The following is a 22,727-nucleotide window of genomic DNA, read 5'->3' on the forward strand; positions in this document are numbered from 1 at the left end:
ATTTTGGAGGTCTTGTTGTCAGGAATTGTTGATTAGATGTGGGAGGAACAGAAGGAGAATAGCATGACTGAGCAACCTTTTTGGACATTTTTGGACTGAGCAACCAGAAGAATATAATTGTGATTTGTCACAATCATGAAAGATCAGGATTTTTATTTTGGACATGATAAGTTTAATATATTTGTTAAACTCCCAAAATTGTGTCATCTGGAGCTTAGCTACACTGATGATAGAAATTTGGCTGTCATCAGCATACAGACACTTGATACTATGAAACAGGATGAAGTCATATCACAGGATTATTTTGAGGATTATGTACGGCCATGCCTGACCATAGTCAGTAGGTACTCTTTAGTTCTCTCATTGGCTCTATTAATGTGTCAGGTGAGTCAGATTTTAGATGCATCAAAATCATTTTTTAAATTTGGTGTCAGAGACAGTTTGAGGGTAGCGAGAGAAATGCTTTAAAGACAAAGCAGGACATCCAGGACCATATATGTATTTGTGATGGAGAAGAAAGAGACTCAGGCCATGCATACATATGTTATTTATTTAAAGATTTTTATTTATTTATTTGACAGAGAGAGAGAGACCGCACAAGCAGGGGAGCAGCAGAGGGAGAGGAAGAAGCAGACTCTGTTGAGCAGGGAGCCCAATGTCGGGCTTGATCCCAGGATTCTGGGATCGTGACCTGAGCCCAAGGCAGATACTAAACCGACTGCCTCCCAGGCACTCTTATTTTATATTTAAATTAGAATTTTTTCATAACTTTATTTGGATATTTTTTTGGAACAAAGAATGGCATGAATGAACAAATATGTATCAGAATGCTTCTAAGCAAAAGACAGTGAAAGTATATATCTCACCATGGCCAATCTTTTGAATAACTGTCTTAAGTATTACAGAGATCAGGATTAAGTATATTTTGAAAAAGATGACTCAAATATGTACAATGTCATGCATTTTACTCTCAAGCAATATATTATTCAGTCATGGAAGATTTTATAGAAAAAAGCCAAACAGAGTTATAAGAGGTATTAAAGTATTTTGTCTTCTTAAATGATACAAGTTTTGGTGACCTTTTCAAAGTTTATTTGGAAGGAATTCATTATAAAAAATGATTTAATTAAAAATTATTGAATGCAGTAAAACCTTTAAAATATAGCAGAAGACATCAAGATAAAAAAAGATGGATATCAGAGAAGATAGCCAAATTATATAAATGTAAGCAGATAACAGTTGCTGGCACATTCAGATTTAATAATACATTATTACAATATATCGCACTAATTTTCTTTTGATTCACATGGCCACCAAAAAAGGAGGCTTCAAATAGAAATCAATTGGTGTATGATAAATATATATACTTTAAGTATTTTGAATGAATGAAAAGATATAAGAATTCCAATGCTACCTTCCATAAATAGTAGAAGTAAAGGGGAAGCAAAGTTGCTTTTATGTTTTAGTAAAATCAATTTTTAAAAGTTGTAATTTTGTAAATATGTTCCTCAGGGGTGGTTATTTCATAAGAAGCCCTTCATTAAGTTACTGGGCGAGTGTGTTATTTTCATCAATGGGATCTGGAAACTGCAGATTTGGGTATTGCTGCAATGCTTTTTGTAAAATGAAAAGTAAATGCTATTTTGTCTACTGTTTTCGGGGTAATTGGTCTCTTTAAAAATACAAGACCACCTTCATTTTTAGTTATTTCCTTAGCTTGCAAAATTTTATCCTACCTCTAATCACATACAAGTGTTTGTAAAATTATGGAGAGATGGCCTTGCTCAACTTTCTATCACAAGCATTATAATTGTGTACGTTTAAATGTAAGTGAAATTTAGGCTTTCTCAAATAAGTATTTCACCAGAGATTGCTTAATAGTTTTGGAAAATCTTCAGCCACTGTAGAAACACAGTAAGCCAAATGCAGCGTGATTAATTTTTGTGTGTGGTATATAAATAGTGGTTCTGTTAGTTCATATAATTGCCAAATTTGTGTTCCAAGGAACAGTTAATAATGCTTTTGGATGGAAGTTAATAATTTTCCTAAGAGTAAAATTATGTAGTTAAGTAAGATTGGGAAATGCTGGATTACACATTACATTTTTAATGGCTTACTTTTTAGTCTTTTTATTTGGACCAAATTAAGACTCACAGAAAAATTGCAAAAATAATACAGGGAATTCCCATATACACTTCCCATATAAACTCCTTTTAAATGTTTACATCTTACCTTATCATAGTACAGTTATCAAAATGACAAATTAACATTGTTGCAATACAATTGACTAAATTATTGGCCTAACTGAATATCACCAGTTTTACCATTAATATCCCTTTTTTGTTCCAGGATCTTCTCCAAGATCCTTCATTCCATTTAGTTGTTATTTCTCCTAAGCCTCCTCCAATCAGTGGCAGTTCCTGTGGGTAAGATTGGAATCAGTATAAACTCATTAAAACTTTCAATGCACATATATGCAAAGATAGAAAAATTTAGATGTGTGTCTGTATGGGTCTTTGAGTTTATACAAATATAATTCCTAGCTCTGTTTACTGAGAGCAATGACAGCTCAGTAGCACTTAGCACAGTTAATGCTCACATCCTGGTTGCTAAACATAATTCTCTAATAAAAACATCCAGGGTTCCTTGGGGTATTGGTTGAATCTGGGATGAGAGCAGAGAAGGTAGAAGAGGAGTCTGGAAAAATCTTGTGGTGCCAGAAAGCAAGGAGTTGCTTGGAAGAGTGTGGGAGTTTGTCAAAATGACTCAAGAACTAGCCTGACACAATTCCCTAATAAGCTAAGATGGGACAATTTAAGAAACAAAATAAATAATGATAACATTAGATTTTAATCCGTAAACTCAAGTAAGTACACTGATGCAAGTAAGCAATGGAATAAATAAACAGGGAGGAAGGCTAGCTCTTTCTTATCCAAGAATTCCAACTAATAAATGTAGAAGGAAAGGGAGAAACAGGAAATCATCATTAGACTATTGTCGTAGAGGAGATTCTCCAAGGGGTGCTAGTGTTTGTAAGTGAAAGTTTAAGGAGAGCCAGGATCATTGTAGGGTCTTAACATGTCTTTCCATGATATTTAATAACTGTGAAAGGAAAAATTATAATTTTATAGTGAAGTAACCTGACAGATACTGTCTTAATCAAGAGACCAAGGGACATCAAAAGACATCACCAATCAAAAGAGATTTCAACATCATGTAATCCCTGTGATGTGCTAAGAAGTACATGACAAAAAAACAGAAGTACATGACATCATTTCTTTTGTATTCTTCAACATTTTCTGATTATGTGGAAATACTAGACACACCAGTAGTGAGAGCACCCTACAAAATAATTGACCAGTACTCTTCCGGATGTAAGGTGGTGAAAGACAAGGAAAAGCCTGAGGTATTAAATATTTATTTTAAAATATTTTGGTCAGCTTTATTTGAGAGTGATTTAAATATTTTAAATAGTATTTTGACAGGAGGAATTCTCCAGGCATAATCTTTTTTTTTTTTTAAAGATTTTATTTATTTATTCATGAGAAATACACAGAGAGAGAGGCAGAGACACAGGCAGAGGGAGAAGCAGGCTCCCTGCAGGGAACCCCACGTGGGACTTGATCCTGGGACTCCGGGATCATGCCCTGAGCTGAAGGCAGGCGTTCAACTGCTGAGCCACGCAGGCGTCCCTCCAGGCATAATCTTTAAGAAAAAAGTATATCTGGAGAAAACGAACAAGGCCAATGGCAAATAGAGCAATATCTTGTTACATCTTTTTTTTTAAATACTACACTCCAATGTGTGGGGCTGGAACCCACCACCCTAAGATCAAGAGCCCCATGCTCTATTGCCTGAGCCAGCCAGAGACCCCTATTTTCTTGTATCTTTCAACCTAAGCAGAACTACAGGGACGTGTGCTAGATGGTGCAGAAGTTGTCATTGTTTCTCTGATTGCAGATGAAATTTAGCCATGAGACTTCCCTTGTCTAGTAGACTCTGACGTCTGGGGGAGTCCCTATTTTAAGCACTGTGATGAAAGAAAAGGAAAATGGAATGTCTTACCCATTTTCAGAAAGAGGAGTGAAACAAGGGAGGGAAGCAAGGACAGAGGTAGAAATGAGAAGAGTTGAAGAGTTTTTCTCCTTTTAATACTGAGCTGGTCACAGAGGGCCCAGGGGATCAGTTGCCATGAGAGAGAAGGAGCACATTCTTTAAACGTAACAGGGATTAGGGGCACCTGCGTGGTGCAGTGGTCTAATGCGGGGCTGGCTCTTGGTTTTAGCTCAGGTTTTGATGTCCGAATTGTGAGATGGAGCCCCCTGTGGGGCTCTCTGTTCAGTGCCGAGTCTGCTTAAGACTCTCTCTCCCTCTGCTGCTCCCCTCTGCACTTGCATGCTCTCTCTCTCTCTCTCTCTCAAAAGAAGTAACAGATTATAATTATCACCTTGACTGAAAGAAAGTAAAATTAAATAAAAAATGTGGTGGTGGTGCAAGCTTAAGTGAATTACCTTTAGTTCTTTTGGAAGTTTCCCATTCCAAAACTGTGACAGAAGATTGCATTTTGTCATGTGGCAGATCTAATCCAGTCACTCTATTCCCGTAAGAAGATAAAAGTAAAAATAGAGTGTCCACAAGGATGAGAGGCATTTGGTTTTCCTTTAGAGTAAAATATAATTGTTTTCAGTTCAAATGTTTGATTGCTCCATTTCAAGTAATTGTCACTTGGAGTTTAAATATTGAACTTTATTTGATAAAACCTTCTTAAATCTGAGCCTCTGTTTCCAGCAATAGATGGATGCATGCATATGCTTTCAGTGCTTTCACTAAGAGTTGAGAATATTAACAGGCTATTTTCCCCCCACCATACTTCAGATTTCCTTCCCATCCCTGATGGTCACACCATTAGCAAGCTGGTAAGTTAATGCTCCTCAGACTTCCAGGAAAAAAAAAAAAAAAAAAAAGAAAGGCCATAGAAAGGGCTTTGACCTATTTCCTTCCCATATCCTTCTTTTTCACTACAAAATGTGAGTTTCACTGCATCAATAAACTACACAATAATTCTCACTTTTTCTTCTAAAATCTGCCACCTCACATGACCTTGCACCAAAGTCCTTGGATTTTCCTGGCCATTTTATATGCTGGGGTTGCCTTAACAAAGAAACAAAGTAACAAAGAAACTGGGTGGATTAAATAATAGAAATTTAATTTCTCACAATCCTGAAGGTTGGAAGTCCAAAGTCAAGGTACTGGCAGGTTTGGTTTCTCCTAAGACCTCTGTCTCAGCTTGTAGATGGCCATCAGCTTGTACATGATCTTTCCTTTGTCTCTCCTGTCTCTTACGAAGACATCAGATTGGAATAGGGCTCACACTAACAACCTTGTTTCAACTCAATCACTTTTTTAAAAAAATATTTATTTATTTATTTATTTGAGAGAGAGAGAGAGGGAGGGAGAGAGAGAAGGAAGAGGAGGAGGAAGGGATGGAGGGAGAGGAAGAGAGAATTCAAGCAAATTCCATGCTGAGCATGGAACCCGATGTGGGGCTCGATCTCACAACCCTGAGATCATGGCCTGAGCTAAAACCAAGAGTCAGATGCTCTCATCTGACTGAGCCACCCAGACAGCTACAACTTAATCACTTTTTAAAAGTCTCTGTCTTTAAATACAGTCACATTCTGCAGTGCTAGGGATAGGACTTCAACATAGAATTTTGGGGGGAGAGGATAAAATTCATCCTAAACAGCTGTGGAGTTGGGGAACACCACAGATTTTATTGGAAGACTTCTATAAGTTATAATAATTTCCACTATCAAACAGTTTTGTTAGTTCTATGGAAGCCTGTGTCTTTCACCATGGAAATTGAGAAAGATGGTATTGTCTATATATCCCAATAGTCCTTTTTCCATTTCTCCCCTGAAAAAACATTTTTGAAAAAGGACTACGAGACTATAGGTCTGAGTGGAGGTAATCACAAGAGAAGGAAATGATGCACTTCTGAATGTTACTCTTATATTTCTTTTATATAAGTTATGTGCACTGAAACTCTCCATTGAAGTACATTTTATTTGGTGTATCTAAAATCTATTTGAGGGCAGCCCAGATGGCTCAGTGGTTTAGTGCCTGCCTTCGGCCCAGGGCCTGTGTCTCTGCCTTTTCATGAATAAATAAATACAATTAAATAAGTAACATTTATTTGATTATCTGAGAAACGTTTTCCTACGCACACCTGTTGAAAGATCAATAGGAGCAGTATTTTATTAAATATAGTTTGAGAAATCTGGATATTGCTCTCATCTGGCAGTCCTCTGCTTGAAAAGCCTTAAATAGCTCATCATTCATTATCAAATTAGATTCAAATATATCCATTTAATTTAAGGCCCTCTACACTCTAGTCCTAATTTATTTTTACATCCTCATCTCCCATGATTCTCTTATATATATCATGTCCTACAAATAACATGATCCTAAATATACTTTGTGCTTTCCACTTTCTACATCTTTTCAATTCTTCTGGCTTTCTATTTTGCTAAATCAAAAATTCTGTCTCCTTTTGAATATTTTTAAACTCCCCAATTTAATGTGATTTTTTGTTTCTATGAACTTGTATAGAATTTTAATATTTTCTACCAGAGTATGTATTGTGTTTTTTTTTTTTTTGAAGGATTTTATTTTAGAAAGAGTGTGTATGTGTGTGTGTGTGTGCATGAGTAGGAGGAGGAGCAAAGGAGGAGGGAGAGGAAGAGAGAATCTGAAGCAAACTCCATGCTCAGCTCTGATATAAGGCTCAGTTTCATGACCTCAAGATCATGACCTGAGCTGAAACCAAGAGTCAGATGCTTAACCGGCTAAGCCAACCAGGCACCCTTTTTAAAAAAAAATGTATTTATTTTTTCCTGCTTAGTAAGCTGTAATTTCATTCAAGGTAGAAAACATGTTGTACTCATACCTTCACAGTATGGATGCTCAATAAATATTAGTTAAATAAACAAAGTAAGGAATGCACTAGAGATGATTGCTTGTGGCCCTTGCTCCAAACTAGTTTATGATAACATAAGACTCCACTGAAATGATAACAGAGAAATAAAAAATGATAAGCTATCATTAATGAAAAAGAAGGGAAAGACATAAGAGTTTTCAATCAATTTCTGGAAGATAGAAAAAGGAATATTTTCTGTTGACACCTCCCTCCCAGGATATTTAGATAGTGATGCAGCAGGAAAAAATGGCATCTCCCAGTGAAGCTCTGGGGTGCAAGATTTCTAGAACAAGAAATCAAATTTTAATTGACTTTTGGAAAACGGAACAAGCTACCCCTATTCTATTTACCACAGTACCTTTCCCTTATAGTTTAGTCAGACACTTACCACTGGGAAAAATCTGTTTTCCTAAGGAAATTAGAAGAAAATGTCTGAACTATATGCAGTAGATAGTTTGAAGTGGGGTTCAGTATTTTATAATTGGGCATTTGGTGGTTCCAGATAAAATAGCATGATCCTTGCTCACTGTAAGGTGTAATCTGCCACTTAACAAAACATTTACAGACAAAGGACTCCATACCCCTATACCTCATACTCAGAATTTTAAATATGGCTCTTGCCGTTTATTGACTATCGACATACAGCATGAAATGAGGGAAATAAAGCCAGCCAGATGGAAACAACTATTGTCACTGGAATTGTTTTGGATCTATAGAGAAATCAGGAAGGTTGGTCTTATACTCGCTAGTGAAAAAAAGGAAAAAGAAAAAAAGAAGGAAATAAAGAAAGAAAAAAAGGTAATCACATTTTAAAAGAGAATCAAATATATATTTTGAAGCAAGGAGAGCCTCAGTACATGAGAAAGTATTTTAAATATATTTTTGGTAAATAGAGAAGTATAAATAGTTTAGAAGAATATTGAACAATTATAAAAGGATGAAGATGGCTGTTCAAAGGGATAAAATGCTGAGAAAATTTTTTGTTTGTTGAATTTTAAATTTTCAGAATCTTTATTTTTATTTTTTTTAAAGATTTTATTTATTTATTCATCAGAGACACAGAAAGAGAGGCAGAGACACAGGCAGAGGGAGAAGCAGGCTACATGTAGGGAGCCCAAGTGGGACTCGATCCCGGGTCTCCAGGATCATGTCTGGGCTGAAGGCAGCATTAAACCGCTGAGCCACCCGGGCTGCCCCAAATTTTCAGAATCTTTAACTTAAATTCCTGTTAATTATATTTCTGGAGGATTTTATCATCTCAAATAGTAAGAAAAAAGCCATAATAAATACACAAATTTAGAATAGCTTAAAATTAAAATAAATGTTGTACACATACACACTAGGATGCTATTCAGTCATAAGGAAGAATGAAATCTTGCCATTTGCAGCAAGGGTGGACCTTAAGGGCATTATAGGAAGTGGAATAAATCAGACAGAGGAGGGCAAATATCATATGATCTCACTTATTTATGGAATTTCAACAAAATAAAACAAAACAGAAAGCCAAGTTCAAAGAGAGCAGGTTGGTAGTTGCCATGGTGGGGGCCAAGGGGTGGGCAAAAAGGGTGAAAGGGTCAAAAATGCAAACTTACAGTTATAAAATAAATAAGTCCTTGGGATATAATATACAGCATGGTGACTATAGTTAATAATACTTATTGCATGTTTGAAAATTGCTGAGAAAGTAGACCTTAAAAGTCCTCATCCCAAGGGGAAAAAAGTCTATAATTATGTGTGAGGAAGGATGCCAGACTTTTGTGGTAATCATTGTGCAGTCTAGACACATAGAATATAAACAAAAATCAAATTATGTTATGTTATATATCTAAATCTAGTAACATACTATATTATACCTCTCTCTATATATATGTATATATCAATTATGCCTCAATAAAAAATTTTCAAAAAAAGTTTTGAAAAATAGTATCATAGAGATCCCGAGAATTTCAGGTAAAAGTTCAGTGTTAGAATGTGTAAGAAAAAGGATTGGCGGTGAAGGTCAATCCAAGAGAAATAATGTCTGATTTAGTTCCAGATAACATAGAGAAAATGGAATGTAAGAAATTATTACAGAATAAGGGAAATTTAAATCTTTAAATTGACAGGGCCTCTTGAATAAAAAAGTATTACACCTAGATGCATAGCATTGCCAACTTACAAAACAATAATGGAGAAGAAAAATTTCTTAAAATGTGTGCAAAGGGGAAAAAAATCTCAGTATTGACCAGGATTCTTTTTTTTTTTAATTTATTTTTTATTGGTGTTCAATTTACCAACATACAGAATAACCCCCAGTGCCCGTCACCCATTCACTCCCACCCCCCGCCCTCCTCCCCTTCTACCACCCCTAGTTCGTTTCCCAGAGTTAGCAGTCTTTACATTCTGTCTCCCTTTCTGATATTTCCCACACATTTCTTCTCCCTTCTCTTATATTCCCTTTCACTATTATTTATATTCCCCAAATGAATGAGAACATATACTGTTTGTCCTTCTCCGACTGACTTACTTCACTCAGCATAATACCCTCCAGTTCCATCCACGTTGAAGCAAATGGTGGGTATTTGTCATTTCTAATAGCTGAGTAATATTCCATTGTATACATAAACCACATCTTCTTTATCCATTCATCTTTCGATGGACCGAGGCTCCTTCCGCAGTTTGGCTATTGTGGACATTGCTGCTATAAACATCGGGGTGCAGGTGTCCCGGCGTTTCATTGCATTTGTATCTTTGGGGTAAATCCCCAACAGTGCAATTGCTGGGTCGTAGGGCAGGTCTATTTTTAACTGTTTGAGGAACCTCCACACAGTTTTCCAGAGTGGCTGCACCAGTTCACATTCCCACCAACAGTGTATGAGGGTTCCCTTTTCTCCGCATCCTCTCCAACATTTGTTGTTTCCTGCCTTGTTAATTTTCCCCATTCTCACCGGTGTGAGGTGGTATCTCATTGTGGTTTTGATTTGTATTTCCCTGATGGCAAGTGATGCAGAGCATTTTCTCATATGCATGTTGGCCATGTCTATTTGACCAGGATTCTTAAGACCAGAGTATCCATTAAAAAGTTTAATTGTAAAGGGATCTTTGAAGGGATATGGTTAACTTAGAGCAAGAAAGCCTCTATCTAGACTAAACTTGCACAATTTCTACTCCCAACCACACAATTAACCAGATGAAAATCCAAGAACCGTACTACCTCTGCAACAAAATAGATGCCACTTGTCTGCCTATTTCCTCTTTAGCTCACTCTCAAAGTAGCTAGTAGATCGGAGGTTGCAAAACTAATAACCAATGACTGAAATTATGCTAGGAGATGTTTTATTTGCCCACCAGCCTCATGTAAATATTTTTTCTTTTGAGAATTGTTTTCTTTGAATTTGCCCTTTTCAGACACATAACGGCCAACTCACCACAAGCCTGAACCACTCCCTGTGGTCTCACATCTGGCCTGATTCACGTATTTACTTTATAAACCTTGCTGTGTGGACACTGGAGTTGCAGAACAACTCTAAGAGAGGAATTCCAAAGAGGAATTAAAAATAGCAATATGATTATATGGACAGCCTCTGTGGGGAATCTGTTGTGAGATAATTCTTTCCTCTCATACTTCAGATAATGCCTACTATGATATGTAGTATTAAAGCTTGGTGACACTGCCACTAAGAAATGCTCAAAACTACATTAAGACTTGGAAGCTTTTGTGTGTGTCAAAATTTAAGCTTTGGATGAAATAAAATGACAAAATTAGCACTGAATAGAGTTAAAATAATTATGTTTGGGCCATTAATTCATTTCATAAATAATAGTCACATGCATCCACACAGTGTAAGGCACTGTGTTAGGAGTTGGGGAAATGCAAAACATGAGTGCATTCAGATCACAAAAGACTAATACTCAAAACAGGGCAGGACACAATGTAAACATGGCTTATATATTGATTTGGGACATATTATAAATTTCACCTAGTAGATTTATTTTATTAGTAAAATACCTTTTGTCTATGGTAAGATTAGCTTGCATACTTTGAGAATAAATCAAATGACAACATGGGGAGACAGTAAATAAACCTCCTAGTTATAAAAAATTTTAAAAGGGCAAAAAAAATACTCAAATGATAAAATTTAAATAACAATATAAGCTTCTGTAACTCCTCAATTCCAAAATATTAATATTTATGGTTTATAACTTTCCTGGGAAGTTCAAGGGGTGTTCTAAACTAAAGGTATAAAGTCTGTTTGAGACTCTTTTTCTCTCTCTCTCCTGCTGCCCTCTCAACCCCAACCCCCTGCTGTCTCGCTCGCTCTCTCTCAAATAAAATAAATAAATCTTTTTTAAAGGTAGATGAAAATCTTCACAGAATTTTTTGGTGTGTGATAATTAGGCAGGTTCTTGAATTAACTGAGCATTTAGGATTATTAGATTGAAGTTTTTGAAAGACTAACTGTAAGGATAGTGAATTTTGGCCATCTTCAAGTACATACAAATCAGCCTTCCAGATTTAACATTTCAGCTCCATATCATTTCTTCTTGACATGGATTCATTTTCAAAAGAGTGTTCCTTGTTTAATTTTACTATTAATAATGTTTGAAAACTATATGGCAGTTTTCTATTTTCTCCACCTCCACAACAATTTGTCTTATCCTGAGAGTGGCAAACAGCTTTCCAGTTCCATCTAGCGGTAGAGAATTGATTAGCATACACTATCTTTAATTGATCTTAGGACTCAGATTTCTGTTTTGATGTCTGATGACATAAAAAGCTGGGGAAGTTCTGCTGTTCAAGAGTAGGAATGCATAAGCCTCTTCCTAGTAGACTGAGGCATCTTAGTTTTGTATTTTATTACTTCTTTTATCTAGAGATCTTGAATATTTTTCTTTTTAAATAAAATCCCCATACTTGTATGTCAGTTCTGTCTGCAGACAGGCAAGAATAAATGCTCATCAGAGCTGTGTTAGGTGTTTCTTTTGTGAACTCACCACTTGTAAATTACAATTGTTTCTATTTTTTTTTTTTTTTTTTTAATGATAGTCACACACACAGAGAGAGAGAGGCAGAGACATAGGCAGAGGGAGAAGCAGGCTCCATGCACCGGGAGCCCGACGTGGGATTCAATCCCGGGTCTCCAGGATCGTGCCCTGGGCCAAAGGCAGGCGCCAAACCGCTGCGCCACCCAGGGATCCCCTACAATTGTTTCTAGTGACACAGGCTACAATATGTCAAAATCATTTCTTTGGGCTACAGTGGTAACTGTAGATTCCTGACATTGATAGTAAAGGCAAGATTGTAATACCATTTAAATAATTTGATTTTTAAATAATTGTTTGGGACCATTATGAATTAATGCAATTTATGTGTGTTTGCAGAAAAGCACCCTGTAAAGAATGTAAAGAACTATGTGCAACCAAGTAGACATTATACTGGGGAAATACAAGTGTATAGATTTAAGTAAAGTATATTAATTTTAATTAGATTTAAACCTTTGAGTTTTAAGTGTAGTTTTAATCAATATAATGGGGTGATAAATACCTCATCTTCTTTAAAATGGAGTATCATTAAGGAAATTTTATTTTACTTAACATTTCAAGTATAAATCTAAATGACATCCTTTCCGTAAGGCAAAAATTTCCACCCAGATATTTGTAAAGCCTTTTATTACATAGCAAAGAATGGATTTTTATATCAAAGATTCCTTGTGACGAGGTGCTCTTTATTCTCACTGATGTGACAATAATTCAGTTCGATAATAAATATAAGTATATAAAAACAACTAATTTGATAATCTGTGTCAATTTTGATGAATCTGAAACTGATCATTTACTCTATATTTAACTACGTTATCCAGAATTGAAGGAAAGAAAATGTACCAGCAAAACTAAATACAATGATTAAAATGGAGAGGTGTTTAAGACAACAAACAATAGTGTGAAAGAGATAGATTCCTACTAATGATTACATTTTATAACCTTGGAGTTATACATTTTATAACTTAATACCATGCTTACTCTTGAGTTTACCTGTAGTTTGGTGGCATCCTTGTATGCATACAGAAAATATAAAAGTAAAATCAAATTTTATTTTCTAAAAGTTGTTAGTATGTGTCTTCAAAAAACCTCAACATACACCTTTATAAAATATAGGTATCTGTCATTAGAATAAGGTTTTGTGTTTTTGTTTGTTTGTTGTTTATTTATTTATTTATTTTAGAGCAATATTTATTATTTATTTATTTATTTTAGAGAGTGGAAGAGAGAGAGCAAGTGCAGGGAGGAGTAGAGGGAGAACAATATTTATTTATTTTAGAGAGTGGAAGAGAGAGAACAAGTGCAGGGAGGGGTAGAGGGAGAACAATATTTATTTATTTTAGAGAGTGGAAGAAAGAGAGCAAGTGCAAGGAGGGGTAGAGGGAGAGCCTATCAAGCAGACTCCCTGCTGAGCACAGAGCCCAACAGGGGGCTCAGTCTTACCACCAATGAGATCATGACCTGAGCTAAAACCAAGAGTCAGCTGCTCAATGGACTGAGCCACCCAGGAACTCCTTTGTTATTGTTTTTGTTTTTGTTTTTAAATGCAAACTCTATTACTGAGAAAGTAGTTCAGCACATGACTGAACTAGGAAAAGAGTATGTATTATAATACTAATTTCAACTTATTGTATCTGGAACAAGAAATCTTAGTTAAATCCTTTTTTTCCCCTTCCTTTGGGAAAATTTGATGTGGGTAAACTTTTGAAAAATAAAATTATGTAAGATCCTTTTATTGTATTCAGAGGTCTGTACTAAAAAATGTTTCTGCAAAGAGCGGACTTACTCATTAATAGTCCTCCTTCCACTTGGTTGATTGTGTTGAAGTACAGGAGATTGGTATGTGAGTTAATTTGCTTTCTGGCAATAAATACCCATTTTCCTTGAAGGTGTAATCATAGATTAATGAGGAATGTGCAACTTGCATTTAAAAGAAAAATAAAATCTGTTGTCAAAATTGAATTACACACCACCCGGAAGTTAACTGGTAACTAATGATATTTCTAACTTGGGAAAAATAAAAATAAACAGAATAGAACAAACATACTTAAAAAAAACACCCAATATTTACTATATTGAGAAGGACTTTTCATGTCCCAGAATTGGTGACTATAACCCAAAATTGAGGACAAAGAGGAGTCTAGTATCCCATTGTCTGTTCTCAAAACGTTTCCATAGAAAGAGAAGATCAGAGAGGGGAATGGATAGAGTAGCACAGTGCTCTTGCACCTACCCCTAGCCAGGTGACGGGCAGTACAAAGGAATTACCTATTATTCGTGGAGAATAGGAATTTTTGCAGGAAGTGGGAACTAGCATCTTCTTCCCTGGTTAGATACTTGCTTATGTAGTTTCCTGTGATTATTTGAACATGAGGAAAAAGGAATTAGAGAAAAATGGTAGAGCTAGAAATCAGTCTTCATCTCCACGCATGGGTTTTCCACAGCACAATTGATAGTGTAAAGAGATTTGAGGGCAGCCCAGTTGGCTCAGCGGTTTCACGCCGCCTTCAGCCCAGGCCATGATCCTGGAGACCCAGGATTGAGTCCCATGTCCGGCTCCCTGCATGGAGCCTGCTTCTCCCTCTGCCTATGTCTCTGCCTCTCTCTCTCTGTGTCTCTCATGAATAAAAAAAATAAAAAAGTAAAAAAAGATTTGAGCTATATTTCTGGTACCTCATCTAAGTGTGTTGGCCACAAGGTAAGGAAACTCAAGAAATTAGACTGTAGGATCTACCATGGGAAATAAGATGAGGGAAAGTGGAAGAGAGTTTCTTGCTTATCATATATGTACCAAGGCTCATCCTACCTACCCATAAAGGGTATTCATGTGTGCCTACAGGACCCCTCCTTCATAGAGGAGGGTGATGGCCAGTTAGAGTTAACTTTGAAGAGCAGCAACATCCCAGAGAGAATAAGCCTGAGCTGGTAATATTCGAGTTTCAAATTGGGTGAGACTGTTCTTTTTAATAACTGAACATGATTTGAAAGACATGGGACCTTCTAAGACCTTATTCAAAGCTCTTGAAGACTTTGACTTGGGGTTTGTAATTTATTTACTTGACTAGATTTAGTTTTCCCTTTCTCTTAAGCAATTTTCTATCATCTTTCTGTCTACTTCCCTTTTTAAAAAGTTTTTTTTCTCACTTAGACATTTGTTTATGGTTTAAAATGCAGAAAATAGGGACGCCTGGGTGGCTCAGCAGTTTGATGCCTGCCTTTGGCCCAGGGCATGATCCTGGTGTCCCTGGATCAAGTCCCATATCGAACTCCCCATGTGGAGCCTGCTTCTCACTCTGCTTAGGTTTCTGCCTTTCTCTCTCTGTGTCTCCCATGAATAAATAAATACAATGTTTACATAAAATGCATAAAATAGCAGACACAAGCTTTGTTTCCTTATAAGTTACCCATCAAAGTTTTCCAAGGTTCTAATGACTGTGGTTTTGGGTGCCTGAATTCTACAGCATTTCTTTCTTCAGGGGAATAGACATCTCAAAGAGCTTCTTTCTTTTTCTTTTTCTTTTTTTTAAAGAGCTTCTTTCAACTATCAAGCATATACTTTTCTTCTGTACTCCATTTATTGTCTTAATAGAATATTTATTTTCATATTCCTATTATTGTTTTCTTTATTCTAATACCTTTATAAACAGCTGGAGCTGTCAATTATTTTGGAAATAAAATAAAGGTGGACATAACCCCATCTAGGAAGGACTGATTACCATTGAGTTTTCAGTGAAAATGGTAGAGCGGTCTAGAAAGGGTATGAAATACACTAGACTGTTTATTTTACAGGTTGGAGTATACTTTGAGGTTGACAGTAAATGCACAAACCAATTATTTTCCCTTAAAGTTCATTTGATTAGTGAAAACACATGTTAAATCTTCATTATTTGGCTTTTTGTTATTTTCACTAAGCTTTCCATTCTGCGCTTTTTGTCCCTAATATCTTCAGTGTTTTTACTGCTGCTGAGGTTAAATTTATTTCATGTCCATTAGTGATTGAGGAACTCCGTGGTTTTTTTTCTTTTTTTTTGGTCTAATTCTAATGGCAAATTCATCATAGTGAAAGTAATTGGTTAGACCTAAAAAATGATTCTGGTGAAGGAAACAGGTATTAGATAATTAGGAAAGCTGAACATTTGGTAATTAAGCATGAAGAACATTGTTAGATTATTCTTTGTTCATTTAACCAAACATTTATTAAGCACTTACTCTATGTCAGAATGGATGTCAGGATTTCAAAAATATAGTGGTAAACAAGACATGATCTCTTTCCTCATGTGGCTTATTTCTTGGGGAAGGAAGACATTAAGGAGTAATTAATAGAATTTAGAGTTATAGTATCATGACAAAAGTACAGCACTGCAAAGCTGAGAAAGAAAATGAGTAAGCTGTAGGTGAAAGAATGAGTAGAGTGTAGGAGATGGAACAACATTGTGAAAAGGCCAAGGTATAAGAAAGAGTTTCTTCTTTAAGGTAAATGAAGGAGTGCTCATGGTTGGAGAAACCAAGAGAAAGAAGACAGAAGTAACAAAAGAAATTTGACAGACAGGCACAGCGTAGGTCAGGAGGGCTTTGTAATGATAAGAAGGTTTGCCTTTTTAAAATGGAAGAAGGAATTCCTTTAAACATTTTCAACAGGAGAGTGACTTGACCTGATTTGAGCTTTTGAAATTCACTCTTACGACAGCACCATTAACTGATTTGTAATGTCCAGTACTGGAGGCAAGAAGGCAGGAAGATGGGTTAGGACTATTTTAAGACTTAAAGGCTGATGGAAAAAGGGACAAGTGGTGAGTTCCAGAGCCACTTAGATGATGGAATTAAAGAATTCTCTTGCATAAGTTTGGAAGTATCTTTTTATTTATTTAATTGTTTTCCTCTATTCAAAAATAATCTTGGATCAATTCAGCCTAGAAACATAAAGATAAGATGAAGAGAAAATTTAGGTAGTTGAAGACAAATAAAAGGTTTTTTTTTACACATCTACAAGCCGTAAAATGCCCTTTTAAAAAAATGAGATATAACTGGCATGTAACATTACATTAGTTTCAGGTGTACAACATAATAATTCTATATATATAGGATTATATCTATCTATCTATATATATATTTAGAGAGAGAGAGAGAAATGTTCATGACAATAAGCCCATCCATCACCACAAATACTTATAATTTTCTTTCTTGTAAGCAGAACTTTTAAGATTTATTCTCTTAGTAGCTTTCAAAGATATAATATGGTATTATTAACTGTAGTCACCAGGCTGTGCATTATACTCCCAAGACTTATTTACTTTACAACTAGAAGCTTGTACTTTTCACCCATTTTCACCCATTTCACCCACTCCTCCACCTCTCACCTCTGGCAACCACTAGTTTTTTCTCCAAATCCATAAGTTCATTTTTTTTGTTTCTATTTTATTAGATTCTACATATAAATGAGATCATATGGTATTTGTCTTGGTCTGACTTATTTCAATGAGCTAATACCCTCAAGGTCAATCCATGTTGTAACAAATGGCTAATTTTTTACATTTCTCAAACAGTTAACATGATCTAAAAGAGAAAATTTTGTGTATTTACAACTAGCTGAACTTAGAGATTCTTGCTTACCTATGAGGGATATTTGAAGAAAGCATAAAGATGTCTCCTGGGGTGGAAATATAAAAAAGCATGAGAATAAGCAAATGATTTAAGGAACTCCATCTGAAATGTGAACTTAGATTTATAATTCTCTTGAATAGCTTTTAGTACCCTTGTGTGACAATGATTTGACCCCGTGCTACTTTTTAGATCTCAAAGAAATCATGATGAATTACTGGCACCTTCTCTTACATTTCCAGCACTTTAAAAGGATTCTATCTGCCAAGTATCATCTTGCCAAGTAGCAATGTTGAGCATAACAAAGATTTTATTTTTGTTTTCCAAAGGGAATGTTTTCTCCACCAAGAAAAATCATTCTTAGGAAGTAGTCATTAGGTATAGCCAGATGAAGTCAATAGTCAGAAATGTTTGGTTTTATTTTTTATTTCCAAAAACATATTAATATTACAGAAGGAAGAGTAAAGGTTTTAGGAGACTTAAAGTTCAATAGGTTGAGTAGATATGTTAAAATTGGCTACAAATGTAATGATGAAGAAGGTATAACAACAAAATAGTGGAAGCTAACATTTACTGAGGGATTACTGTGATCCCAACGTCTGCTAAGTGATTTATTTGTATTACTTCATTTTACCTAATCCAGTGAAGCTGGTACTTTTTTTCACAGCTCTTAATGGTGCAGAATCAGGTGCCTGGTGGCTCAGTGGTTGAGCGTCTGCCTTTGGCTGAGGGCGTGATCCCGGGGTCCTGGGATCAAGTTCTGCATCTGGCTCCCTGCAGGGAGCCTGCTTCTCCCTCTGCCTGTGTCTCTGCCTCTCTCTGTGTGTCTATCATGAATAAATAAATAAAACCTTTAAAAAAATGATAGGTACAGAATCACTCAGAAGTTACTTAACAACCCAAGACTGCAGAATTAGGTTTCAGATCAGTAATCACTTCAGGGTCCCAGCTCTTGATTTATTTTTAAGGATTTTATTCATTTATTTTAGGGAGAGGCAGAGGGAGACAATCTCAAGCAGACCTACCACTGAGTGTGCAGCCCAATGAGGGGGCTGGCTCAGTCTCATGACCTTGAGATCATGACACTGAGATCATGACCTGAATTGAAATCAAGAGTTTGACGTTCAACCAACTGAGTCACAGAGGCACCCCAGGGAGTGGGGTTCGTTCTTCTTGGAGTTAGAACTTAGCACCTCATGACTCAATTAAGAAAGAATGAAGTACAAGTGAAACATGCCTGGAAAATAAATGATTTTTTAAACCTCAATGACTCTTTGAAAATATTAACAAATGTATTGTCTCTAATAATCTTTTAGACCAAACTCAGATTTTTAAATGGCTTTTTTTGAACCCTGAGTATAATAGCTATGACTTGTATGCTTTTATCCATTCAGAATCTTCATATATTATGATGAAATATTTTGATATTTATATATTCATCATTTTGCTTCTTAAAGTGCATTTCTCTTATTTACAGACTCTATAAGCTTTATTAAAAATTACTATAAAAATGGGAAAGAAGAATTATTGTATATTCACCATGCTTTTTTCATAGGTTGACTTTTTTATATATTTCCAAGGCCACTGAGCAGAGCATTCTAGAAAATACAAACAATACTTTCTGTGATAAATTTAGATTCTTTTAAAAAATACTTCTGAGATCTCTTTGAAGACCTTTTTTGTCATGAAGAGGTATTTTTTCTTAACTGCTACACAATTGGAAGAAAGCCATTGCCATGATAGAGGCAGAAATTAAGAGTATATTTCCTGTGAAATCAAATTGATAAGTTGACATGTAGACATTTATAATTATAAATACACAGGAAAATCAGTTACCTGCTGGAGCCAAAGAGGTATCATAAATGAGATGCAATGGGCACTATTGAGACTATAAGACAAGTATAATACAGAGGATGTGCATGACAAGATATACATAAACAGAAATTAAAATGAAATGATATATCTTGATTCATAGGATAAATGCTTTCATTACCTGGAAATCTAAGAATCTACCATCTACCATCTTTCAAGCTTATATATTGTGTTATTTTCAAAATTTCTGTAGTGATTCTTTGTATTTGTAAACAATATCATCATTTAGAGCAGCACACTTACTTCTTTGAATTGTGCTTAGCAATTCTTCCTGTAGGGAAACTTTAGATTATGTATGAAAACTGATTTTTTTAACCACATTCACCATATTTTTCTCTTTGTGTGTGTGTATGTGTGTGTGCTTTTGTTGCAGAGAAGGTCAGCAATCGCCAGAACAGTGGCAGAAGATGTATGGTAGATGCTCTGGCAATGAAGTATACCACATTGTTTTGGAAGAAAGTACATTTTTTGCTGAATACGAAGGAAAGAGTTTTACATATGCCTCTTTCCATGCGCACAAAAAGTATGTTTCTGCTTCCAGAGTGGACTTACTAAAAAAATTAATCATACCTTTTAAACACAGTTTTCTAAGATACAGCTCATATTGGTGCTCATGAGTTGCAAGTATTCTGGAATTTTTAACATAATTATTGAGACATTTGAACTCAGCTTCTGTATGGTCTCTACAAGTTAAGGTTGTTAGGTATATAAAGTATCAGTTATTAGGAATATTGACTTTAGTAACTTTTACGTTATCTTTAAAATATGTTAATGCATTAAGAATTCACAAATACATGAAAGTGAATATTCTTTAGACATTTAATTCTAAAGAGCTGATTAAATATGTAGACAAAGTCATAATAACATTTATAAAAATCTAGACATTTAATAAATCTTGCTTTGTCCAAAGAAATAAGTTAAAAGGTAAATAATAGTACCTTCTAATTCAAACATGGAACATATTATTTTTCCTTTTTTGAGAAAATTTATTTACTGAAGAAACAAAAATGCATGTTTATAATGAAAGTAATATATTATCAGTATTATAAATATACATATAACATTTTTAAGGTTTGTATAAATCTAGTATGTTACACTAATATTTAATATATTCTACTTTAATTCTCAATATGATTCTATCCATACATGTACTTTTGATATTTAAAAATATTTTTAAGCTAGATTTATTTGTGTAACTATAAAACATATTGAAATAAAAACATTTGGGACATTTTGTGTTTGGAGCATAACCTGAAAAAGTATAAAAGAAAAATTTTTTTAAAGATTTTATTTATTTATTCATGAGAGACACACAGAGAAAGGCAGAGACATAGGCAGAGGGAGAAGCAGGCTCCCTTTGGGAGCTCAATGCAGGACTTGATCTCAGGACACCGGGATCATGCCCTGGGCTGAAGGCAGACACTCAACCACTGAGCTACCCAAGTGCCCCAAAAGAAAATCTTAATATATGTTACATCTAGAGGTTGATATTTCTCCCAATTAAGCTGTGCACCTACTCAGACTATTAATTTTTTTTCTAAAATTCAGAGTAAACAAAATATGGTGAAATAGAACTAAAAGAAATTTAAGGACCCTGTTTTTTTTTTTTTTTTCACATGTGACCTTGGGTAATTTCTTCTTTTAGGCCATGGCTTCTATACATTTTGACTAATACTGTTTCATGTATTTTGACCATGTAAAGATATACATTTATAGTTAGACACAATACACACATGTAAAATTTATAAAAAAATTCTTACTCTTACTAATAATACACACTCTGATGTTTTTCATTGTCTGTTCTATTTATTTTTAAAAGTATACACACACACACACACACACACACACACACATATATCTTAATCAACTGAATTGATTTCACAACATACTAAGGTCAATTTCTTTTCCTGGAAAAATAGGAAAGTCTTGAGAGTCCTTATTTTTTTTTTTTTTTTTTTTTTTTTTGTCTTGAGAGTCTTGAGTCTTGAACTTGCAGGATCTTTTCAAGCTTCATTTAAAAAAGAATTACTTTTAAAGAGTTTATTTATTTATTCATGAGACACACAGAGAGAGGCAGAGACATAGGTAGAGGGAAAAGCAAGCATGCTGCAGGGAGCCTGATATGGGACTCCATCCCAGGACCCTAGAATCATGACCTGACCCAAAGGCAGATGCTCAATCACTGAGCCACCGAGGCATTCCTCTTTTCAAGTTTTAAAATGCTCTGATTTGGGGTTTTAATTTTTTCTGCTTATTAATAATTTACTAATTTTCTTACATATGTAAACTTAAAAACAAACAAAAAACCCAAGAGCTTTGCTGAATTACAATTCTTAAACTTTTCATTTATTTTTTAAATTAAGGTTTGGAGTCTGCTTGATTGGTGTTCGGAGGGAGGATAATAAAAACATTTTGCTGAATCCAGGTCCTCGATATATTATGAATGCTACAGATATATGTTTTTATATTAATATTACCAAAGAAGAGAATTCAGCATTTAAAAACCAAGACCAGCAGAAAAAAAGCAATGTATCAAGGTCATTTTATCATGGACCTTCTCGATTACCTGTACATAGCATAATTGCCAGCATGGGTAAGTATAAATAATATGAAAATATCATATTTCTTTCTTTAAAAAGCATAATAAGTAACCTTCAATGTTTGTTAAAATTTCAAAGTCAAATTTCAAAACTAATTTGTGTGTATTTAAACTTGACGTAACTAAGTATACAGAACAAAGGTTGTTAGCTGTTAAACTGGTAAGAAATTAACCTAATTAAAAATTATCAAAAACTGTTTCATCTTTCTGATTAGGATATAAGCACCTAACACTTCGATTTTTCTTTTGTAAATTATCAATAGAAACTATTTCAAATATTCTCCATTTTTTACAAAACTCTTCTTCCATCCTGTATCTCAGTCTCACCATTGAACCTGGCTTTTATGACACAGAAGTAAAAAAAAAAAAAAAAGAAGAAGAAATGGATCCAGACAAATAAGAATTTCCTTTAAATGTGCTACTACACTACCTTTAAACCTACCAACATTCAGTTTTAGACACAAGGAAAATACATTCTTTTAACTTGTAATATTTTTTAAAAGACATTTATTTATTTATTTTAGAGAGAGAGCAAGTGAGTAGGAGAGGGGCAGAAGGAGAAGGTGGTGGAAAGAATCTCAAGCAGACTCCACGTTGAGAGCAGAGCCTGACACAGGGCTTGATCACTCGACCTTGAGATCATGACCTGAGCCAAAACCA

General features: G+C 35.0%; 1 protein-coding gene across 9 annotated transcripts in view; it reads left to right on the forward strand.

Annotated features, from left to right (window-relative positions):
- The window catches only part of KCNT2 (potassium sodium-activated channel subfamily T member 2), a 375,554-nt gene that overhangs the window by 241,575 nt on the left and 111,252 nt on the right, over nucleotides 1-22,727 (forward strand). For all 9 annotated transcript variants that reach the window (XM_049106879.1, XM_049106880.1, XM_025421037.3 and 6 more), the window contains 2 exons: nucleotides 19,842-19,991; nucleotides 21,832-22,061. In XM_049106879.1, the coding sequence (XP_048962836.1) occupies nucleotides 19,842-19,991; nucleotides 21,832-22,061 (380 nt within the window). The remainder of the gene's footprint in view (nucleotides 1-19,841; nucleotides 19,992-21,831; nucleotides 22,062-22,727) is intronic.

This window comes from Canis lupus, chromosome 38 (genome assembly GCF_003254725.2).
Source record: "Canis lupus dingo isolate Sandy chromosome 38, ASM325472v2, whole genome shotgun sequence".
NCBI classification, from domain to species: domain Eukaryota; kingdom Metazoa; phylum Chordata; class Mammalia; order Carnivora; family Canidae; genus Canis; species Canis lupus.